Source organism: Panthera leo, chromosome B3 (assembly GCF_018350215.1).
Source record: "Panthera leo isolate Ple1 chromosome B3, P.leo_Ple1_pat1.1, whole genome shotgun sequence".
NCBI classification, from domain to species: Eukaryota; Metazoa; Chordata; class Mammalia; order Carnivora; family Felidae; genus Panthera; species Panthera leo.
The window spans coordinates 80,783,182-80,808,160 of record NC_056684.1 but is presented as its reverse complement, the minus strand read 5'-3'; the positions used below and the strand labels follow the sequence as shown (position 1 = coordinate 80,808,160).

Sequence of the window (24,979 nt, the reverse complement as noted above, 5' to 3'; positions counted from 1 at the left end):
AGTTTTACGAATTTTTTTTAAGTAGCATAATTGTTGTTTGAAAAATATATTGTAATATATGTTCACTTTTAATAAACTAATTACTTTGTGATTGCAACAGAAACATAAAAATGGGAAATAAGGGAAAATTAGAAAAATAAGCAGACTCCACATACATGTAGTTCTAGGGTGTGATTATATTAAAACTTGTAGTAGATTGACTGCATTTGTATTCGTCTACCTAAAGTGAAACTTCAGGTAGTGATAGGAACATCTGTTATTTGCAGAAAGCATTTGCTTATCCCATTGATAGTGCATATGTGGAGATCACAGGTGCATTTTAGACTTTGGTGTTTAGATGTGGGATTACTTGGATGAATTTTTTACTTTTAGGAGTAATTTATGAGAGGAATGTATTGAAGACATTGGAGATAACTCTGTGCCCTGCTTATGGTCTCAAGCTTTTTACTGAATTATTTATTATTGCATTGTGTTAGCTATTTTGCTTCTTGATAGATCATTTTACACCACAATATTGCTGCTGCCTAAGGAAAAAAAAGTCTCTGCAGCAGTCCTAATGACCTCTAAAAAGGGTAATTTGATTCTTAAGATAGAATTTTGACTTGCAGTGGTGGTTATAAGAAATTTTCTCTATGATATTGAGGTAATATTTTTTCCTCATACAATCATAGATATTGAGTGCAAACTTGCCTTTCATCTTCTGTATACTTAGAAGTTGTCTTCCAGAAATTGTTTCTCTAGTATTTATTAACTTTATAATTATTTGTGTGTATTTTGGTCAGGTGGCTTCGATAATTTAAGGAGGGTTTAAAAATTTTTTTTTATTAAGTTTATTTATTTTTGAGAGAGAGCACAGGGGAGGGGCAGATAGAGAGGGGGGATAGAGGATCCAAAGCAGGCTCCTTGCTGACAGCAGGTAGCCTGATGCGGAGCTTGAACCCATGAACCGCGACATCATAACCTGAGCCAAAGTCAGACACTTAACCAGCCAAGCCACCCAGGCTCCCCAAGGAGGGTTTTTAAGGCAAGAATCTAAAACTTCATGTCTCTGTAAAAGTGAATTTGTTAGCACCATTGTTTATATTGTTCTTGTTCTTTAAAATTGACATTTCCAAAAATAACCTAATATTTACTTTTTTTTCCTTTTTTTTGAGGACTGTCAGTACAGGTTATGGGTGGTATCCAGTAGGCAGGCAGGACTCACTGGGAGGGGACAACCGAGATGGCTAAAAGCAGCACACTGGGTTGGTGGGTATGGATTGGTAAAAGCTGTCTTTTGGGCTCTGGGGCAGCATCATAGTCAGAATCTAGAATATTAGCCCAAACCAGAGGGACACAAGCAAGATAAAGAGTAGGAGTTAAAAACTTAACATACCTGGGAGCACCTGGGTGGCTCAGTTGATTGAGCGTCCGACTTCAGCTCAGGTCGTGATCTCACAGTTTGTGAGTTTGAGCCCCGCATCAGGCTCTGTGCTGACATCTCAGAGCCTGGAGCCTATATCGGATTCTGTGTCCCTCTCTCTCTGCCCCTAACCCACTGGCGTTCTGTCTCTGTCTCTCTCAAAAATAAATAAACGTTAAAAAAAATATATTAAAAAAAAAACCTGAAGAAGTCGGCAAGTAATGTAAGTGAATGTGGCAGCTGTGGCCTGCTGGAGAGTCCCTCTCTTAAATTCAGCCATTTGTTGCTGTATGGGGATAGGGACCCAGGTTTTTGTGTAGAATCTAAAATTTAAATGTTAGTAAGTCATTTTTTCCACCGATAAGTTACAAGCTAAATTTGGCCAACAGGGTACCAGTTTGTGACTACTGTCTCTTAAGGGGGCTTTTTTCAGGTTTATAATAATTTTGATGATCTGAAACTATAGATAATTTTATATCAGTAAACTCTCTGGGAGTAAAAAATGAATAAAGGAAAGAAAAGCCTTCCCCATGTCTCCCATCTGATTTTCTAATACATCTTTACTTCTCTCTAATACATCTTTGGCTTCTCTATAAAAGATTGAGATTTATTTGGGGGAATATTAGCTATGTATTAATATCTCTTAGTTTAATTACCTGTAGCATTCTGACTGTATTTCCATGCAATTCTAATTATCTGTTTCTACTTAGCTGGGAGTTTTATATAATACATCAAATTTATTTTTGATACATTATTGAACAGGTGCCTTCCCTATTTAGTGTTCTTGATGATAGTTGTCTTTCCTGTAAGTAGTAGTGATGATTTTTTTTTTTAGTGTTTACTTATGTATTTATTTATTTTATTTATTTTTAAAAAAATTTTTTTTAACGTTTATTTATTTTTGAGACAGAGAGAGACAGAGCATGAACGGGGGAGGGGCAGAGAGAGAGGGAGACACAGAATCGGAAGCAGGCTCCAGGCTCCGAGCCATCAGCCCCGAGCCCGACGCGGAGCTCAAACCCATGGACCGCGAGATCGTGACCTGAGCTGAAGTCGGACGCCCAACAGACTGAGCCACCCAGGCGCCCCAATGTGTTTATTTATTTTTGAGAGAGAGAAAGAATGCGTGTGAGCAGGGGAGAAGCAGAGAGACAGGGAGACAGAGTATCCAAAGCAGGCTTTGTGCTAGCCATAGAGAGCCTATCATGGGGCTCGAACTCACGAACCGTGAGACCATGACCTGAGTCGAAGTCAGACGCTGAACTGACTGAGCCACCCAGTGCCCTGATGATTATTTTTTAAAAACCAGCTTGTGTATTTTTTCTTCAACTTTTCCCTTTAAAAAAAAATTTAAAGTAAACTCTGCCTTCAAAGTGTGACTCGAACTCAGGACCCCAACATTAAGAGTCTCATGCTCTACCACTTAGCCAGCCCGGCATCCTGCCTTGTGTGTTTCTTCATTTCTTAACTAATTCTTCCAACTTTCTATTGTGATCTTTTTAAAAATACAGAAAAAAATGAAGAATAGTGAAATAACTGTTCACATACCCACTATCTACATAAAGCTGCTTAACATTTTGGGGTGTTGGGTGGTTCATTCGGTTAAGTGTATGACTTCCGCTCAGGTCATGATCTCGTGGTCTGTGAGTTCAAGCCCCATGTTGGGCTCTGATGACAGCTCAGAGCCTGGAACCTGTTTTGGAATCTGTCTGTCTGTCTGCCCCCCCCTCCCTCTCCCTCTCCCCCTCCCCAACTCGTGCTCTCTTTTGCTTTCAAAAAAAAATTTTTTAAAAAAGCTGTTAGCATTTACTATATTTTATGGCTAATTGATTTACTTATTCAAAAATGAGTTGCAGACACGCTGCTTTACTGCTATAAATTTGACCATGCTCCTAAAAATAAAAGATTCTGTAATCAGAATGTCATCTTACAAGTGTGTGTGTGTACACTTACATGTTATTTATGTTCTGGAAAGTGTATGCCCAGGACATGCTCATGAATTCAAACAAACAAACAACAAAATCTTCTCTTTTTTAATTTGCTACAACAGGAGTGAAGGCTACTTTGGATCTGGGTCATAGCAGATATGATCTTTATTGCTACAATCCCTGGGCACCATCCATCCAAGTACCTTCAGTAATAGGACTTTGCTTTCACAAGGTTCACGGAAATAAGGAGACTATTCTGATAGAGATGCGACTTTTTCCTAAAACTCCTCGCTTCAAGCTACACAGAATATTAGGCTAGGGGAACAGATGCTGATAGGAATAAGTCCTTTTAAATTGCTAGGTAAAGGACAGAATATATGCCCAGGGAGATATATTATAGAATTTTAGTAGGAGGTCTGGATATTTGGTCATTTGTTGATATGTACTCATGACTCATTTTATTTTAGTGAAAGGGTATTTATCCTACAAAGAAAATGGAAAACTAATACTTGAATAGCCCAACCTAAAAATTTTCAGGATTTTAATGAAATTTCTCTTCTGTTTAGCAAGTTTTTGTATCTGTATATGAATAATGCCTGAATGTCTGTTTTGTCTGCTCTCTAAAAAAGGAGTCAAAGGTGGAATTTGTGTCATTGTTAAGAGTTTGGGATTGGTATTTCCCAGTTTCACCCCAGAGCTATTAGAAAAAATATTGCCACTTTAATTATGCTTTTGTGCTTTCTGTGGAAGATTCAGTATTATGATTGCCTTCCTTTTTACTCTCCTTTTAAAATATGTTCTTTTCCTCTATTACAGATTTTTTTCTTAGGTGTATCAACTGAAGTTTAATGAGAAGAATTGTGACCAGCTAGGAGAATTTTCTGCAAGGAATGGAATTAGCTCATAGCTTATTGCTGAATGAAGAAGCATATAATCAACTAGGTGAAGTTCAGAGGGCAGAGTTTATTTTTGATTGGTTGAGATATTTGGAGAAGCTCTTGCTGGCAACCAGCAGGGTGGGTAAAATTGCAAAAACTGTTTTTGTGTGTGTTTTTTTTAAATGCTGGATAATGTTTAGTTCTTTTGGTTTGCTTTTCTAGTTCTGCCCAGAATAACCTAAATTAGCTTTCAAATGGTATACCTTATTGAGAGTTTATAATGAAATATTACAAGAAGTTCTTTCAAAAAGCAGGAAGAAGTCAGCCAATATTTTTTATATTACTTAAAATATGTATAAAAATATAAACTATGAACCACATTTTATTAGATTTCATTTTCATTATCTTGTTCACCTTCATATGCATGAAGCCCTTGTGTAAGATATTGCTAAATATTGTAATGGGAGTTTTAAAAAGTTGTGAGGTCTTTAAGGAGAATGTAATTGGAAAAGTCTTTTAGTAAACATATTCACTTTTAAGCTTATGAAATAAGTACCAAAAAAAAAAGACACGCTCATATTTTCACCTGTATCCAGCATTTGTTAACGTTTTGCCATATTTGACTGATTTACCAAGCCATGTGAGGTGGTTTTACACCTAAATACTTCTGCATACATCTACTAAAAATGAGGATATTCTCACAATATCATATGCAATGCAAAAGCGGTGCAAAGACACTACTCATGGAAACATTTGGAATTTAATAAGGCAAAAATCCATACACTGACAAATACTTCATTGTAGAAGCTTAGACCTTAGTGATCACCTGAGTACCGTTACTACTGTAATGATACTCTGTACTCCTTTTTCAGAGAGCAGACAAGTAAAATGGAGTAACATTACTGGCATTAAATGCATAAGTTTGCAAAAAGAAAATTGCACTAAACTTAGAAAAAGATCTAAGTAAAACAAATAATCATTCATGACAAGGTCAGCTTTAGTGATCGATTATACATTGCTCATGTACATATACATATGGCAGAGGCTTAATAGTTATAATACAACTTTGCTCTACCTTTCACTAGAAAAAGATTTAGAAGAAATAGAGCCCTTGTCTTTCTTTACAGAGACTCCAGTGTATATTGGCCCAGAAATTATTTTTTAGAGATATCCTCAGGGCAACGAACTACCTGTTCGTGTGGTGTAGATGACTACATCACCAACTGATCTGTAATTTTTAGTCAAAATAATTTTGCGTTTTTCTAGAGTTTTTAATTCTTAAATATATGAAAGAAAAATCGTATTAGAAGATTACATGTAATTATGTTGACTTTGAATTGTCTTTTTGTTACCTTCCTTTCTAGAGTGATGTAAGGGAGAAACAGAAGACTCTGGTAGAACAGCTCCTATCTTTGTTGAACAGCTCTCCAGGGCCTCCTACCCGCAAACTGCTGGCTAAAAATCTCGGAATTCTTTATAGTATTGGAGACACGTTCTCTGTTTATGAGACAATCGATAAATGTAATGATCTTATTCGTAGCAAAGATGATTCTCCAAGTTATCTTCCCACTAAACTGTAAGTTAAATATTAAAATTGAACATAAAACAAAATAGTGCTTCCTTGTGGTATCATTTCTCTAAAGAACCCAAACTACTTGTACCCAAACTGAATACAAATTATTTCACTCATGTTTTTAAATTTAACTTTTAAAAACATCTAACATTTTTCCACTGACTGTTCTAAAAAATATTTTAGGCATTTTTGAAGTCTTGATTTGGGAATCAGAACTCTCACTAAAAATTTAGCAGTTGAAGACTCATAAATATAGAACACAAACTGGTGGTTGCCAGAAGTAGGGGATAGTGGGGGGACAGGTGGAATAGGTGAAGGGGATTAAGAGGTACAAACTTACAGTTATAAAAATAAATAAGTCATGGGGATGAAAAGCACACCATAGGGAATATAGTCCATAATATTCTAATAGTTTTGTATGGTGACGGATAGTGACTGCATTTATTGTAGTGAGCATTTTGTAATGTTTATAATTGTCGAATCACTGTGTTGTACACCTGAAGCTAATATATGTCAACTATTTAAAAAAAAGTGTTTAAAGATACATACAAAAAATCTTAGCAGTTGAGTGTTTAAGAAAAAGAGATTTTAAATTCTCCACATCTTGGGTGTTCTTTAAATTTGTTAGTTCTTATTAGTAAAAATTAATGGTAACTACAATATAGAAAAATACTCTTCTGAGCTGAAAAAAACAGCTTAGAATTTTTCAACGTATTATTCAGTTCATTTTTTCATCTGTTATTTTAGAGAAGGCAGTTTGCCATGTATGGTTCCACAGTAGTTATTTTACAGAAATTTTTGTTGATCTTTTAGCTTATAACAGGATATATCTTCCCATACAGGTTTCAGACTTCAGACTTGATAAGAACATTATTTCCTATTTTACTTATCTTTTATCTTTAAGATTATCTTTGATTATCTAATAATATATGTAGGTCAATTGTATGAAAAATTACTTCATAAAATTTGAGGGAATGGAATCTTTGGGCTGAGGTTTAGATTATTTGAAGATACATCTTTTTAAAATATTTGATACTCATGCAAGTGTTATGCCTTAGGATTTAACTGTGGAGTCGATTCTGGGCAATTTTGTCCTTTAAAGGTAAAATTAAATAGTCACCTTTAATAGTCTAAGTTTTTTTTTCCTTTTTTTTCCCTTGTGACTGATTTCTAATTTAAATGTTGTTTCAGTGCTGCTGTGGTATGTTTGGGTTCCTTGTACAAGAAGTTGGGGAGAATCCTGGTTAACACCTTTACTGATACAGTGGGGAATATTCTTAAAGCTATGAAGAGTGCAGAGGTGAGTGCAAGTTCAACCAAAGAATAAAAAGGTAGTATTATATAGGTTTTATGATTTCTTGAACCAATAAAATTTCTTTATATATGATAAGCATATGTAGGTATGTATATAAATTTATCCATAAAAATATTTCTGGGCGATGCACATAGGTACTTGGTATATTGAATCTTTATTAGAAAACCCATAATATGCGATTATAGATAAATTCAGATAGGCAAAAACTAAGGTATTTCTCTGGCAGACCCATCCCTGCTTCTTCCTCTCACATCACCTTTCCCCAGTACTGCTTACTAGTACTACAGCAAGTGCTTGTCAATAAGGACAAGCTGCTCCTCCTCCACTTACTTGCTATCTCTCTTTCAAAATAAATAAAAATAAACTTTATTTTTTAAATGTTTATTTATTTTGAGAGAGAGAGAGTGTGTGAACAGGGGAGGGGCAGAGAAAGAGGGAGACCCAGAATCCGAAGTAAGTTCCATGCTTTGAGCTGTCAGCACAGAACCTGACGCAGGGCTTGAACCCATGGAACATGAGATCATTACCTGAGCCAAAGTGGACGCTCACCTGACTGAGCCACCCAGGGGCCCCTAAAAATAAACAAAAAAAAAAATGTTTTTAATATAAAAATGTCATACCAGTTCTTGTTCTAACCTTACCTAGAAAAGAAGTCTAGAAAACAGCTCTGAAATAACTTAGAAAAATGCTGTCTGGTTAAACACATTTTTTTTTAATGCACCAAGATACAACATTGGAAAGTTCAAATGTAAAATATGCTAAATTTTGAGAAGAACATAGCTGATTTGGGGTGCCTGCCTGTCTCAGTAGCACATGCAACTTGCAATCTCAGTGTTGTGAGTTCAAACCCCATGTTAGGTGTAGATGTTACTTAAAAAAAATAAAATCTTGGGGCGCCTGGGTGGCGCAGTCGGTTAAGCGTCCGACTTCAGCCAGGTCACGATCTCGCGGTCCGTGAGTTCGAGCCCCGCGTCAGGCTCTGGGCTGATGGCTCGGAGCCTGGAGCCTGTTTCCGATTCTGTGTCTCCCTCTCTCTCTGCCCCTCCCCCGTTCATGCTCTGTCTCTCTCTGTCCCAAAAATAAAAAAAAAAAAAAAAAATAAAATAAAAAAAACGAAAAAAAAATAAATAAATAAAATCTTAAAAAAAAAAACAAAAAAAAAACATAGCTGATTCAAGAAGTGATGCCCATAATATAAAACTGGTGATAGAATCTACTCAGGAATTCACTTCTGAGCAGTGGTGTGATGAAAGATTAAAGAAAGTGATTTAGCAGAAGAGATTGTTCGCGTCTTTAATCTTTTGTTTTAAGAGGAAATGTTTTATCTAGTGAGGAATGACCACTTTAAACTTTTTTTCTGACTTCACTCCTGTTAGTTAAGCTGTCTTCCTTTCAGGCCCTATAGTTAACAGAGAATTGCTGTATAGGTTTCTGAAATTGTAAAGTTATTGCTAAGGATTTTATTTCTTCTTATTTTTGCCTTTATGATTTAGTTGATCAGGTACCACAACATGTTGGATATATCAAAAGGGTTCCCACCTTTGATCCACACCTTTCAGTAATAGACAACATAAAGTTGGGATAGAAAGAAATTCAAAAGTTTCACCTTAGGACCCATTTTGTTACGTCCACCTGTAATTATTCATTATTGTGCTCCTTTGAACAAAGATATTCAAAAATGAATATATAAATTAAAAACATCAGGGGCACCTGGGGTGGCTCAGTTGGTTAAGTGTCATACTCTTAATTTTGGCTCAGGTCATGACAAAGATGAACAAAGATGTTCATATATCTTTAAACAGATAAAATAATATTCCTATGAAAAGGGTACTTGATGTTGATCTTGTCTTCTCTCAACTTTAGTTATCTTTAGTGGTCTTAACTTCCTGGGATATAGAAATCATTTGGGGCATTTAGTAAAACATCAGTAACATGAGGAGCTACTATTTTTGTGTGTGTTTACTATGTGCCTGGCACTGTGGTGAATGTTTTCCCCACAAGGGTTTATTTACTTCTCATACTGGCTCTATGGGGTTCATCTTATCCTCATCTTATAGATGGAGAAATAAGTAGGAACAACTTAAAGCCACACAGGTACTAAGGGTCAGAGCCAAGATTCAGACCCAGGTCTTTTTAAGTCTGAAGCCCAGACTTGTCCTCAGAGTTAAACTACTCGACTCATTAAATGATGTTTAAAGCTATGAAATCTACTGAGCATGTACTATAGGTCAGGTACTATTCTAAGTACTTTACCTGTAGTAACTTGTTTGATCTCCACAATAGCCTTTGAGGTGGATACGTCCATTTAACAGATGAAGAAACAGTTTTGTCCAAGGTCACCCACCTGCTAGGTGGCAGACCCTACACTCTTACCATATTGCCTCATTAACAGCAACCATTTATTTAATGCTTAGCAACATGCAAGCTTTATGCTAGGTACTTTTCATATAATTTCATTTAATCTTCACATCAACCCTTTGTATTGTGTTGAAATGTAATATAGACAACACTTTTCAAATGGTAAACAGTACATAAAATAACAGCTGTTAATGTTGGGTGGGTTGGTTACTGTACACAGATAGGTAAGTGTTTCACTAATGTAGGAGGTAAATTTTGATGCTAAATGCTGCTTTTCACAGTGAATTTCTTTTCTTACTATTAAAATTTCTTCTTTTTGGTAGTCTCAAGGTCGATATGAGATTATGCTGAGTCTACAAAATATATTAAATGGACTAGGAGCTGCTGCTATACCTTGCCACAGGGATGTTTATAAAGCTGCTAAATCCTGCCTAACAGATAGATCCATGGCTGTTCGTTGTGCTGCTGCAAAGGTAAATGGTCTAATAAGCAGAATTTCTCAAAATAAATATAAAGAAAATTAAATTAGTTTATCCCTGTGAAAACACTAATAACAGCCACATGATCCTAAAGCTACAACCTTGGCAATCAGCTGAGACTAATCTTATGTTAGCATATGAGGAAACTGAGGCCCAGAGAATTCTATGGATTTCCCAAGATTCTTCAATAGTTCACAGCACATTGTTGGAGGGTGGGGAATTCATGTTACCAGACTCTAAGTATTCCTTTCAGTCTACCATGCTTCTTCTCTGTAATTTTGTAAACTAAATTTTACATGTAAAGTTTACGTTATTTGAAGGAGATCTGTTCTTATCATGCCTTTTTTTTTAAGTCTAGGATTTAGATTTTGACATTTTAATTTCTTTTGAATATGTCACTTTTTGCAAGCTAGGAACAGAATCAAACTAAGGCAGTCTAGTCTTCTAAGGATCCAGGCCAAGTCTTGAGATCCTGTGCAGAATTATCATGCCTTCTTAATGTAGTTGGTTAGATAGTATGGTAAAGTTGGTGTAATCATAGTCACAATTTCTCATAGATGACAAATTTCTTCTAAAGACATTTTTCCTAGCCTATTGAGTCAGAATGGATTTTCCTCCCACCCTCTGTGGGCACATTGTTTTATATAACTTTTATGACTTTTAATAAGTACTCATTTTTTGTCCCTGCAGTCATTGTTTACATACTTTAAATTTGTATATCATTTTTGTTAGAACTTGATAGTTTCTACAACTTATATAGCTCTGAACCTAACAGTTAACATTTTGTTGTTCATTAATGTCTCTTTTTCCAATTAAATAGTGTCTCCTTGAACTTCAGAAAGAGGCCATCTTTATGTGGAGTACGGACCTGGATAGTGTGGCCACACTATGTTTTAAGTCCTTTGAAGGTTCCAATTATGATGTGAGGATTTCAGTTTCAAAGCTACTAGGCACGGTGTTGGCTAAAGCTATAATTTCTAAACATCCAGGAGCAGGTAAATTTATATAATTATTTTCATAATGTCTAATAATTTTTTCCCAGTTGGTTTATACAAACATAAGGGAGTATTACTACTATCCAATATTAATTCTGAAGAGCTGCAGGATATCTTAGAGATCAATTTTAGTTTATAAACATTGCTAAAGGTCCCAAGATTTCATTTTTAAACAGTTCAGTAAAAATTTGAGGGAAAAAAATGAACTCTTGAAGAAATACACTTTATTTAGTCATTGTCTTTCTTTATATATGGTCTTCGCTTTTTTTTTAAAAGTAAATTGTGAAATGTTATCTAATAATAGATATGATCTGTATCTTAGTTCTTTTTTTAAGCAACATGCATTTGATTCCCTATTTTTGGCTTGCCATTTTCTAGGTCGGTATAAGGGAACAATGGTAAAAACAATTGGTAAATAATTCCAAACAACAGATATTTGAAATTCACCATACTTGGACAATTTGCTTTTGTTACTTTTTATTCCCTATTCCTACACTTATAGGCAATGAGCACGGATGGGATATTTTTGAAAACAAGAATTTGCCTGGATCTAATCAGTGTATGTAAAACATTGATGAGTAATTGAAAATTTGCTTTATCATTCTGTCTCCAAAAAATAAACAATCTCACACAAATGAAAATGTGATTGTTCTGTAGAACCTTGCTTCTCAAACGTTTGCAGACCTGTAGTATCAGCATCACCTCAAAGCTTGTAAGAAATGCAGAAACCCAGGCCCCACACAATTTACTAAATCAAAATTCTCATTTGAACAAGATCTCCAGATAATTCATAATGCACATTAAAATTAGAGAGGCGTTGCTTAGGAAATCATTATCATTATATAAAGGGAAATTGTTTTTTCTAAAGCCAGTGTTTCTTAACCAGGGATGGGAGAGGACAGTAAGCACAGCATATCACAGTCACATGGGGAACATTAATAAACTACAGTCCCCTCATTCTGAGATTATAAGTAAAATTTATAATAAATTTTTATTTTTATTACAGTTTCTCTAATCTTACAATTCATTAAGACTTTCTTACTTATTGGGTGGTGAGGAAAGGGTGAATAGGAACAGGAAGAAGCCACACACAAAAAAACCCAAACCATAAAAAAAGTTGTTCAGGACAGTTAGGAGTTTAAATCTTAAGCCACCTAAAAAATTAAAGTTAGAAAACATGTTTAATGTCTTTTGAATTAATCCTTTTGAAAATGTGGATTGCTCATTTCTATAAATGTATCATTAGCGCTGGCACACAGTTGCAGTAAAAAAAGCAAAATGTAGAAATGCATAAGAAATGTGAATAAATAAGTGTATATGCTTTGATGGTAGCACTAAACTAATGCTAGTGTTTTTGTAATCAGATTGAGCAAAGTGAAGAATCAGCTTCATCCACACTAAGAAATCTTTAGGATTTAGCCTAATCTTTTGTTAGAAATTCTGTCATCTTGCATCAATAAATTCTAGCCTGCAAATAATCGAGTTATATTTGTACCACTAAGAAGTGATCTAGGTATCATAATAGAGTTTTTAAAGGTGGGGACTAGTAGCAACATAGCGCTGAATAATTTAGAAAACCAATGCATTGGAGGTTTATATACTCAACCATAATACACAAAGGTTATGAAGTACAGAACTGAAATGATTTTCCTAGTAAAATTAACAGGCTTCATTCAAACAGGTGGTATGTTACTCCAAGGCACTTAAAAAGCAGGGATTGAGTATGACATTTTCCTATCATTGGAACGAGTTGTAGGAATTGGTGTGATCTTTTAATATCTAATTTAATATTGTAAAACCTTCATTTGTAAGCATAATTCGTTCCGGAAGCATGCTTGTAATCCAAAGCACTTGTATATCAAAGCAAATTTCAAGAACCGTTGGCTCAGTTGTGATCACGTGATATTTAGCATCATGTACTACTCGTATTGCAAGACATCACTCATTTATCAAGTTAAAATTTGTTAGAAATGTTTGCTTGTCTTGCAGAACACTTGCTGAACAAGTTACTTGCAAGCCAAGGTTTTACTCTATCATTCTCTTACCTGCTCAAGGACATTGCCCTAGGAAGTCTCTCCTCTCTTATATCAGCTTTTCCCTCTCTATTGGATTATTACCTACAGAAACATGATTTTGTTTCTCCCATCTTTAAAAAATAATAATATATCCTTTTCTGTCTCATTTCCCAGTGAGCTGGAAGTCCATTTCTCTTCCTTTTGCAGCAAAGTTCCTCCGAAGAGTTCTTGATACTGTCTTTAGTTTCTCTCCTGCCATATTTTTCAAACCCACTTCAGTTAGGATTCTCCTCTTTCACTCCTTCAAAACTGCTTTTTTTGTTAAGGTCACCAAAGACCTCCATGTTCATTCATTCATTCATTCAGTAAATATTTGTTGAGTGTTTATACTTGGCCAGTATCTTTTCTGAGTACATGGGTTATGTCATTGAACAAAACAAATCAAAAGTGCCTATTTTGAGCTTATATTCTAATACTCCGCCATGCCAACATCAGTGGGCAGTTCTCAGTTGTCTCACTTGACCTTTCAGCAGTATTTAACTTGGCGGATCCTTTTCCTCCTCTTTTTTTCACTTGCCTATGGGACTTCATTCTCTCTTGGTTTTCCTTCTTCCCCACTAGAAATTCCTGTTCCATCTTTGATGATTCCTTATCTATTTACAGAAGAAGCCCCTTACCTAGTACTTGGTCTTCTGCAGTGTATGTATGTGCATCCTCTTGGTGATCTTACCCAGTTTCGTGGCTTAAATACCATCTTTCAGGGATTCTTGGATTTGTATCTTTAGCCTGGGCACCCAACTCTCATATCTAGCTGTTCCTTTCACATCTCTTTGAAAGTTTGATGTTTCAAGTGAACTTGCCCTAAAGCGAATGCCTGATCTCACCTCCCCTAGAAAATATACATACCTGTTCTACTTACAGGCTTGCTAATCTCAGTTGATGCCAATTCTGTCCTTCCTTCCAGATGTTCAAATAAAAATTTGGAAAGTCACCCTTGACCCTTATCTCTCACACTCAATAGCTTTTCTACCAGACAATCTTCAAATGTACCTAGAATTGAGACACCTTTAGGATTGGCTAATGATGAGGCTGACGCAGGAATTACCTGAAGATGAGCTTGGAACTTATTGTGCCAGAAAAATAATGTGCTTCCACTGGCCAGCTCCTTGAAGACAGACCCACTGGTGAAATCCAGGACTGTTAGGCAAAATTAATAATGACAGAAATTTATTATAACTATTAAATAAAAAAGAAATCTATGAGTGCCTACTGAGAATAAATAAAAGAGAAAGTTCTTTTCTACAGTAAATGCTAACTAATAAATATTGAAGGAATGATTGTTAGATAATGACCTTTTGCAGTCATTATAGTAATAATTTATGCAGGTAGGAATCCTCTGTACATAGTTGGATGAAAGTTTGATGGGTTATAGCATATTTATACTGTCTTAAAGGATCACCACACAGGTTGCATAGTAATTACGAAAGGAAAGTTGATATTTTACAGTGGACAGACCTGGCAGACAAATCTCATTCATGTGTTCAAAGATCATAACACCAATGTAGGGACAGACTAACAGTGCCTTTTAATGTTATACATTGAAAAGGATTATGGCATTACTTAACGTGGTTCTCCTGCCAAAAATTCTGAGGAAATACTAGACAAACTCAGATTGAGTGCTGTTCTATAAATGTTTTCTTCAAGAATGACAAAGTGATAAGGAAAATATGGTAACTCTCAGTGAAGGGGACACGGGAGTTAATCTTACAATTCTTGCAGCTTTTATAACATACTTTTGAAAAGTTTTGAAATAAAAACTTAAAAATACATACGTATGTATATCCAACTTCACTCTTCTGCAACCACTTTGATCTAAGCCATCATCGTCTCTTGCTTGCATTACTGAGTTGCTTCTAGTGGGTTTTCTTGTCTCAGCACAGAAGCAAAGTGACAGATTATATCACTGCTCTGCTTAAGGTCCATCATTAGACCCACTCACTTCACTCACATCCTTATAATAATGATCTACGAGATTCAATGTCTTCTCTCTCCCCATCCTTATACTCTGGCCTGTCTCATACTAGATTCCTCCACTGCTCTGTTCATATAACTCTACTTGAACTCATTGGGCATCATATCCTTCTGAAAGGCCTTTTTGCCCTACCTATTTGCTCTGCCTAGAACACTTTTTCTCCATATATCTGCATACCTGATTCCCTCACTGTCCTCAAACAATGTTTAGATGTCACCTTTCCAATGAATTCCTACCTTGACTACCCTATTTATTTTTTTAAATTTTTTAAAATGTTTTTATTTTTGAGACAGAGACAGAGCATGAGCAGGGGAGGGGCAGAGAGAGAGGGAGACACAGAATCTGAAGCAGCCTCCAGGCTCTGTGCTGTCAGAACAGAGCCTGAGGCAGGGCTTGAACTCACAGACTGTGAGATCATGACCTGAGCTGAAGTCAGACGCCTAACCGACTGAGCCAGCCAGGCACCCCTTGACTGCCCTATTTAAAACTCACAAGCATTTGGGGCACCTGGGTGGCTCAGTCATTTAAGTGACCGACTCTTGATTTTGGCTCAGGTTGTAATCTCATGTTTGTTCAAGTCCCACATTGGGCTTTGTGCTGACAATGCAGAGCCAGCTTGGGATTCTTTCTCTCCCTCTCTGCTTCTCCCACATGTTCGTTCTCTCCCTCTCTCTCTGTCTGTCTCTCTCTCTCCTCTTTCTCAAAATAAATAAAACAAACAAAAACCAAAGCACACACTTCCCCCCAGTGTTCCTGAGCTGCTCTATTTTTTTGCATGGCTTTAATTACTGCCCAGTATACTATATATTTGGTCATTTATTATGTTCATTATTCTTTCCTTCCTAGGATTTATGATCCATGAGGACATGGATTTTATACTGTTCACTAATGTTTTTCTCCCAAATGCCAATATAGATTTCCATTTGTTTCAGATAGTTACTTCCTCCTTAGCCTAAGGAGTAGATTTTTTGTTCATAACTTTGATTAATGGAAGTTTATTTCCCCACTGTGTATGACTTGAGCCAATAATGGTGTCAGAGCTCATGACCATCGTTATTCAGAAGAATGAAAGGGAGAAAATGGGTTCTTTTTTTTTTTTTTTCTGAGAGCTCTTATTCCCTAGATATTCACAGGTAGAAATTCACCTATGTCAAACTGCAGACAAACTTGAAAGTAAACATTCTGCCTTAATTAATCTCTTAATTACTATAGCCTAAGGGCCAACTGAGCAAATTAGTAATATTTAGCTTTGATTTCTCTACAGACTGAGGATAAAAAAGTTGTGCCTGCAGTTGAAAATTTTTAAAAAATAGGACATGTTGGTTAACATGTAACATTTAACATGTAACATTTCAAAAGAATTTTTGGAAAATGAGGGGAGTTTATGTTTTTTATTATAGAGGATGGTTAGCCTTTTAACTTCTTTGTGGAAAAGAGGGTAGTAGGGCATAATCTCAAAGTGGCTTAGTGTTTAAGATGTCATTGACATGATACTTCAGAATCTGTTATGATTTGACCTCTGAACCCTTGTATAACTTTGTGTGTTAACGCATGTAATGTCCTGTCAGTTCTGCATTTTGTTTGGATTTTTAGTTTATTTTTGTTACAGTTAACATGTTAACCAAGATCATACAAATCAGGGTCATGCATTAAAATTTTAGTCTGTAAAGTACGAATCACATGTTTTATTCTTTGTTATAGCAGCCTCACGTCAAAGCATGCGCAGAGTATCTCTGGAGGAAGTTCTGGAATTACTAGGAACAGGGTTTCTCCGTGGGAGTTCAGGATTTCTTCGAGCCAGTGGAGATATGCTGAAAGGAACCAGTTCAGTCAGTAGGGATGTTCGAGTTGGAGTTACTCAGGTTAGAGTCACATATCAATTATCTACGTGTAATGCTCACTGGCCTCTCTAATGAAGATATTAGTATCTGCATATTCCAGGCATAAATGATACTGTGCAGGGTCATCACTTATGCTCTCATAGTTATAAAATAGACATGGTAAGGCTACAACACTCTTTAAAAGCTACATTACAAGTAAGAGAACCGTAGTTACCTAAAAGCCAATGAAATAGGCTATTACTCACAATGTGTCTTTAGTTCCTAATAGAAATTTTTATTTCCTTTGAAATACAAACAACATTTGTTTGTTTGTAGGCCTTATGCTTTCATGTGTCTTGTAGTTTAACATGTTTTCCATTGTGCTTTTGTGTGCTTTTACATTTCAGATATAAGGTACACGTTAGGTATGTATCACTCAGTATGGGTAATAATTGTATTTCCATTTTATGTGGTTTCAACTCCTAAGTAAAAATCATAGCATATAATCTAAATTAAACCTAGGAAAAGTATCTTAGAATAAAACAACACAGAGGTCTCTGAATTATCTTGTGTTCTAAATGCCCTTATGGTTCAAAGTGAATGTTGTTAATTCACATATGTTCTCATTGTTTTATACTGTATACAGATGTTAGAGTTCTTGAGAATGTAAGGTATCCCAGTATAATTGTAAACTGAGTATTTCTAAAAGAACAGATTACATAAGAAATCTACTGTCTTTGTATCTCTGGAGTAAGACCAGCCATTAACATTCATGCAAGTAAAGAGCAGTGATTCATCACTGTAAAGTTTCCTTTCACATTTCTGGACCTAAATTCCCTTAGAGTTAGGGTGTTGGAATATATTTAATTCTTATAATGTGTTCATGTTTGATTTGGCTTTTCTTGTTCAGAATCTTAAAGAGCTTGAATTTGTTCAGAGTAGCCAGAGGCACATCCTGCGTATTGGCTGGCTCTGCTCACTATTCTGCAACTTTGCACAGTCTGACCAAATAAAAATGCAGCATAAATGAAATCCCAGTTGAAAGACTGTGTACTTCATATTTGGCTTAATAAATAAACAAAAAATGTGGAAAGAGTAAAAAGAAACAATAACTTATGTATATTTAGTAGAAGAGAAAATATTAATATAGAATTGAAATTATTTTATTTTGAAGATAAAACTCTTTTCTTTTTTAGGCTTATGTGGTATTTGTTTCAACACTAGGAGGAACATGGCTAGAGAAAAATTTTGCTGCCTTTCTTTCCCATATTCTAAGTCTTGTGTCACAGTCGCACCCTAAAGCCACCCAAACTCAGACTGACGCTGTCTGCGGTCGCCGTTGTGTTTCATTTATCCTCCGAGCTACTATAGGAGGCCTTCTTGGAGAAAAAGCTCAAATTGCTGCTGCCAAGGATATTTGCCAGGCTATCTGGAAGTTAAAGAAAGTTATGGGTATGGATCTACTACAACATTCTGTTTTAACAGCTCTAAAGGAATTGTCCTTTCAGAAAAGCTAGACTGGCTACATTAATACAAAAAACACTTTTGTAATAGAAGTCATTTGTTTTAGGGCAAAGTTGTCAATACACAGATGAGGTATAAAGTATCTCACTTGGTAAGAACTGTCATATATATGTTAAGTCTTAAAGGCTGGTGGTAATAGTTCCTCAGAATTCATAGTCTTCCCCTAGAAGTTGATAACAGTGTTTTGAAACAATCCATGTCAGTTCCTGTACTATTTTAAGTCCACTCTGTTTATCTCGTATACCAATAAAATTGGAATATTTTTTAGTTTTCCATGAATTCTCCCTTTCAGTGCGACTTGCTGTAAGAGTAATTAAGGGCTGATGGTCAGGTTGCTTGAACTAAATTGGTTATATCGGTTCATTTCTTTCTCAATTAATGCATGTCTCCATTTTAGTATTTCAGTTAACTGCCTTAAGGGTTTCATATATGAAGAGTGGAAGTATTCATTTTTACCTTTATATTTTGTGCTCCTAACACCCACCCCCTACAATATATTTTAATAAAACATTGATGCATAGTTAGTTCTTCTGCTTCTGTCAGATGCTGTGATGAGTGACAGTAATGTGGAGACCCGGCTTGGCTCCACAGATGTAACAGCCAGCCAGCATATGCTGGTGTGTGCTCTACAAGAACTTGGAAATCTCACATACAGTCTTGGCACCACAGCTGCACCTTTGCTGCAAGATTCAAGTTCAGGTACGTGTTGTTTGTGACTCATCTGTATACCTTGTGTTTACTTTTACTCTAGACAACTTTTTTCCAGGGAAGAGAGTCTCCCTCATATAGCTCATTTATTATAGATTCTATTATAGATTTGTTAGAGATGTTTTATGAAGTGTATATAATCAAAATTAAAAAAAATAAGTACATACTTCAGCTTTTTCTTTTATAATTAAAGGTTTTTCTCTAACTCACCCCCTTAGTTTCCCTTTCTGGAGATACTTAAAATAACATGGAAAAAAGAAGCAAACCTCAATTCTTGTCTCTCATCTACAGTGAAAACTTGTATGATACAAGTAATTCACTTCCTCAAAGTTCCTTTCAAGCAGTCTCCATTTTCTTACTCTCTTGGAAAACTAATCACTTTGAGGGGCACCTGGGTGGCTCAGTCGTTAAGCGTCCTACTTCAGCTCAGGTCATGATCTTGTGGTTCATAAGTTTGAGCCCCGCATTGGGCTCTGTGCTGACAGCTCAGAGCCTGGAGCCTGCTTCAGATTCTGTGTCTCCCTCTCTTTCTGCCCTCAACCCCACTAGTGTTCTGTCTCTCAAAAATGAATAAAAACGCCAAAAAAAATTTTTTTAAGAAAATTAATCACTTTGAGAGATAATTCACATACCAAAATTTCACCCTTTTGAAGTATACAATTCAGTGGTTTTGGTATATTCACAGAGTTGTATAACTACCACCACTAATTTCTGAATGTTTTCATCACGCTAAGAAGTCCTATACCCATTAGCAGTCCCTCCCCATTTCCCTTCTCCCAGCCCCTGATAAGCACTAATCTACCTCCTATCTCTATGGATTTGCCTATTCTGGACATTTCATATAAATGAAATCATAAGAATATGTGGTCTTTTATTTAATCATTTTTAAAACTCACTTTGGATGGCTTTTGTCCTTTGACTGTGATATGTTTTTCCTGCTGACTGAAGTTTACATTATGTTTAGTTTGTAAGCTCTTATCCCATATTATTGAAGTAGTAGTCAACGTGAATTGTTACATGTTTCAGTGAAGTTGTATGTTGAATTACAGCAAATACAGACTTTTATTCTTAACTAGTAGTGGTACTCCACTGTCTTCATAATTGGTTACTAGACTACTGAGGACCTAGCAAAGCCTGTTTTATTTAACATTTTATTCTCAGGTAAGAGTGATATGGCATATAGGAAGTGTACTAATTATGTAGATAAATGTGCCAAAAGAGATTTTTTAAAACAAGGAGGATGGAGCATAATGTGACATTTCTTTTCAAGGTGTTTTTGTTATTTATTGATAATTTTTATTCCAATACCAAATGAATAGTGATCTCAAGATCAAAAAGCAGAACATTGGCTTATTTAGGAAATAAAATTTTTATTTTGTGTTTTAATTTAAACCAGTTTTCATGAGACATAGTAGTAGAAGTAATTACAAATAAAAATTATAACTATGTTGTCTTTTTTCTATTCTGGTTTGACTTTTGATAAAGGTAATATATTTTATATCCATGTGGCTGCTTATTCTTTTGACTTTTTTTGGCTAAGTGAGTTTATCTGTAGAGCTAAGTCTTTTTTTCCTGTCCTTCCAGGCATTCTTGACAGTGTCATTTCAGTTATTGTGCATCCTAGCATTTCTGTTCGACTAGCGGCAGCTTGGTGTTTACACTGCATTGCTGTGGCATTACCTTCTTACCTAACACCTCTTTTAGACCGTTGCCTGGAACGGCTTACTGTACTTAAGTCTTCACCTGAAGCAGTGACTGGCTTTAGTTTTGCTGTGGCAGCTTTGTTGGGAGCAGTGAAACATTGTCCTTTAGGAATTCCTCATGGAAAGGGCAAGGTAATGGTTTCATTCTCCACATATGATAATGACGTTGCCAGTTTTTGCTAAAAACATCATCGTCTTGTGTATCACCCAGTCAAAGCCATGTAGGACAAATTTCTGAGCAGTCAGCTAACCTACTTAATTTTTAAATATTATCGAATAATTGCTGTGAAAAATGAAGGGATAGTAAAAAATATTTTACCCACTCTTAAACAGGAGTGCTTTCTGTGCTTTTTATTGGAAATATCTTCCTTTAGTAACAGAATTTGTTCCTGAAGGCTTTGTTTTGCTATATATTTAGCTCTGCCATAGAAGTGCATTTAAGATTGCATGTAAAAAATATAATAAAATAAAATCGCATTGTAAAGGACAAATCTTAAACTTTTTAAAGTAATTTTGTAGGCTATAGTTATAGTATTGTTGGTAATAGTATTTTAAAATTAGTAGTATTTTGAAAATAGTTAATGTTCTTAGGAATCAAGATTTTCCATATTTAAAAAAAGAGAGTTGCAGCTGTAAAATCAAGGAAGTAAAAGCCCCCTATGTTAAATTTGAATGGAAAATATTACTGTTCCCTGATAATTTTTTTCTTTTCAAAAATACTTAAATCTTCACTCTGTCCAGTGACAGGACCTAAAAGCATTGACAACCTGGTAGCAAGAAAAACCCCCAGTGCTCAGATTATGGCTCAAAACCCATTTTAGCAAAAAAGAATCAGGGCTACATGAAGGAACGGCTTGTTCCAGATCTGGGGTAGGAAATGCACAATATAAACCTCAAATATCTTGTCATGCCAGAGAACAAGGAAGTCATCAAAGACTACTGTGTTCATTTTAAAAGAATATAGAAGGTAACTTAAGGGTCTCCTGCTGACCTAAGATGGGATAATGTGTGCACAGTAACAGTGGTTTGAATAACTAGGAATTATAAGTTATCAGAGAATGTTGTTTGACAGTGAAAGCCTTTTTAATCTAGGGCTTACACACGTATGAGTATTTTTTTAGAAATAAATCACCATTGTTGCTTGCTTTCTCACTGTCACTCTTATGTCATTATTAGTATTATATTTGCCGTTTAGGCTTTACAAAAGAACATACCGTTACTTCAGAGGTTCTAAAACTATTTTGAGGATTGCCAGTACCATTTGAGTATGGTGATTGGCAACTTTGGGACGTGATATTCATTTAAATTCATTCTTTTATTATTTTAGTTATATTTGAAACTAACATATGTATCTTACTAAGCAAAGAATTGCCATTGCATGTATTTAATTAAATTTAATATCCTCAGATTTTACTAGTTTAGGCAGAAAGGATTGGTTCATTCTTGTTCTTATTGAGTGTTACCCATTGGTTATATAGGCTGCAAGTAGTCCTAAGTTAGTAGTAAGTTGATGGGTTGCTTTATTTATATTTTTATTCTTTTGGTTAGTTTTAAAATATACTAGCCTTCCTGTTTATAAAATTTATATGCCAGCTCATAATACTTGCTGCTTTTCTAGAGGTGTTTGGTAACAGAGATGTTTTCTCAGATAATAGATGCCTCAACATTGGCCTTTGTACTATATAAGTATGCATTATCCATAAATATGAAATATCTGGGTTTTCCTCCTTTGTTTTACAGTACTGCCAATTTCATAGACTTTTAAAATAAAACATTTTTATGAATCCCACTCTACTGTGAAACTCACTTCAATGCGAGACTATTTTGAGTACTTTTAACCTCTGTAGTATATTGCCTCTGGAAAGATTTTCAGCCACTCAGATATCAAAATAGTATGCAAATTTTTAAAAAGACAGATGCCTATGATGAAACTTTTTCTGGTAATTACAGATTTAAGGTAATTGCTTAAAACTAAAATTAACACAAATTCTAATATACCTTAACTTGAACAGTTGTACAATGTCATCATATGTGCTCTACAAAGAATTATAGGGTTGCTGTATACAACCTAATATGCCAGTATTTAACCTTAAAATTTAACAGTTTTTATAGTTTTCTCTATGATGTTGTCCTGTGGTATAGTCTACATGATTGACAGTACTTTTTCACTTTCATTTGTCATGAAGGGTTAATTTTTCAAGAGATTGTTAGTTGCTGTCATTTGTCATTAACCTATAAATTGATATGCTTTTTTTTTTTTACCTTGTTCTTCTCCATGTAAATAGATTATTATGACATTAGCAGAGGATTTGCTGTGTTCAGCTGCTCAAAACAGTCGTCTTTCAGCCCAGCGCACACAGGCTGGATGGTTGTTGATTGCTGCTCTGATGACATTAGGTAATGACAGTCTTGTGGAAGGTTTACATAATTATGACGTACTCTGTGTTTTCTGAATGTAAAGTATTGTATGATTTGAGGAGACTAATTTTTAATATATGCCAGAATTTAAGTATCTACACAAACATTTTTCTTCTGGCAGTCACCTTAGGAAGCCATGTATTTATTCCATTCCTCAAAATGTTTTCAGATCTCCTTATTTGAAATTCTCTTCAAGACCAATTTATGAGCCTTGTTAGGATAAGTCAGTTCAGGCTTAACTCTGAATGACTCTGACTTTTCCAAAAATCATTCACATCCATCTTCAGGGGAAAAAAATTTCCACAATGTAAGGGTTGGCAAGAGACCATACCATAGCCTGTAAATCCAATTCTGTAATTGTTTTGAGAATTGGTAACACTAATAAGATAATTGAAGGGGATAGGGTTCATTATATTTATTAAAAATCAGCAAGTATTTTATGGTCATGACTTTTGTATTTGCATCCTATAACTTTGAAAATCAATTTTATTACTTTTTTAAAGTTGCATTTTAAATCTCTCTTTTATAATATCATTTGTTGCCAAGATATAAAACTGGCTGGATTTAACCAATAAATCATTTTGACATCTCTGAAGTAATAAGATCTAAAAGGAGCTTAAATTAGAGTACCTGGATAGCTCAGTCGGTTGTATCTGACTCTTGGTTTCAGGTCTGGTCATCATCTCATGGATTCATGAGTTTGAGCCATGTGTCAGGCTCTAAGCTCTCAGCACGGGGCTTGTTTGGGATTCTTTCTCTCTTTTTCTGTCTCTCAAAATAAATGAATAAACCTAAAAAAAAAAAAAAAAAGGAATACTCCCTAAAAAAATTTTACTTTAATTTAATTTAAATTAAATTAAATTAAGCAATCATAATTGACGAACCATTTTAAATAATGTTCTTGATGATTAAAGAGATTTATTGGACTGTATCAGGGTTCAGCCTATGGGCCAAATTTGACTTGCCCTCTGTTTTATACAACCTGCGAGCTAAGAAGAGTTTTTACGTTTTTAATGGTTAAAAAAAATATTTTGTGATCATGAGAATTACATGAAAGTCAGTTTTCAGTGTACATAAAGTTTTATTAGAGCGCAACCATTATCGTATATATTGTCTGTGGCCTTTAAGCACTACAGTAGCTGAATTAAGTTATTGCCAGAGACTACGTGGTTTGCAAAGCCAAAAATGTTTACTGTCTAACCCATTACAGAAAATTAGGCCCCTGGCATAAGTCATCATTTCACCACGTGATGGGGATAATGTGGTCAAACTTTTATTTGCTTTTTACTGGGTGTTTCTTGCCTGCCATATTGATGATTTTGGTTAATTAAAGGAGAAAATAAACTACTTAATAAGTGCAATATTTCAATGAACAAAACTTTTCAGAACAAAGTAATTCCATTGGAAGACGACTACAAGAAATCCCTTCTCTTTTAAAGAGATTAGTACATCATATTTTACTGCATAATCATAGTCAACATACAAAAAAGGATTAAAATTTTAAATTGATATTTTTAATTACTGTGTTTTCTTGGGCTTTAATCTCTTGTTTTATGTATTATTATTTACCTTTATTATCAATTTTTAGAATATATTGCTAATAACCTAGCAGCTGTCAAAGGTGTCAGTGAGGTTTTTACTCTTAAGTATCATTATGAACTCATAGATTTTTATATATGTGTTTCAATCCATTGCAGTCATTATTCCTTTTGATCCTCAAATTGTCAGTGAAAGCCCCTTCAAGCTGGTTCATGTATCCTTTTGACATGAACCTGGTATTCTTTGATAACATGTTTACATTTGGCATAACAAGATGTCCCAGCTTTTACAT

General features: G+C 35.1%; 1 protein-coding gene across 4 annotated transcripts in view; it reads left to right on the top strand.

Moving 5' to 3' along the window:
- Positions 1–24,979, top strand: part of HEATR5A (HEAT repeat containing 5A) — a 121,684-nt gene that overhangs the window by 12,156 nt on the left and 84,549 nt on the right. For all 4 annotated transcript variants that reach the window (XM_042942914.1, XM_042942913.1, XM_042942912.1 and 1 more), the window contains exons 2-11: positions 4,147–4,346; positions 5,573–5,784; positions 6,973–7,081; positions 9,778–9,927; positions 10,754–10,928; positions 16,677–16,837; positions 17,992–18,247; positions 18,863–19,018; positions 20,612–20,862; positions 23,016–23,127. In XM_042942914.1, coding sequence (XP_042798848.1) covers positions 4,221–4,346; positions 5,573–5,784; positions 6,973–7,081; positions 9,778–9,927; positions 10,754–10,928; positions 16,677–16,837; positions 17,992–18,247; positions 18,863–19,018; positions 20,612–20,862; positions 23,016–23,127 — 1,708 coding nt within the window. In that variant the 5' untranslated portion in view covers positions 4,147–4,220. The remainder of the gene's footprint in view (positions 1–4,146; positions 4,347–5,572; positions 5,785–6,972; positions 7,082–9,777; positions 9,928–10,753; positions 10,929–16,676; positions 16,838–17,991; positions 18,248–18,862; positions 19,019–20,611; positions 20,863–23,015; positions 23,128–24,979) is intronic.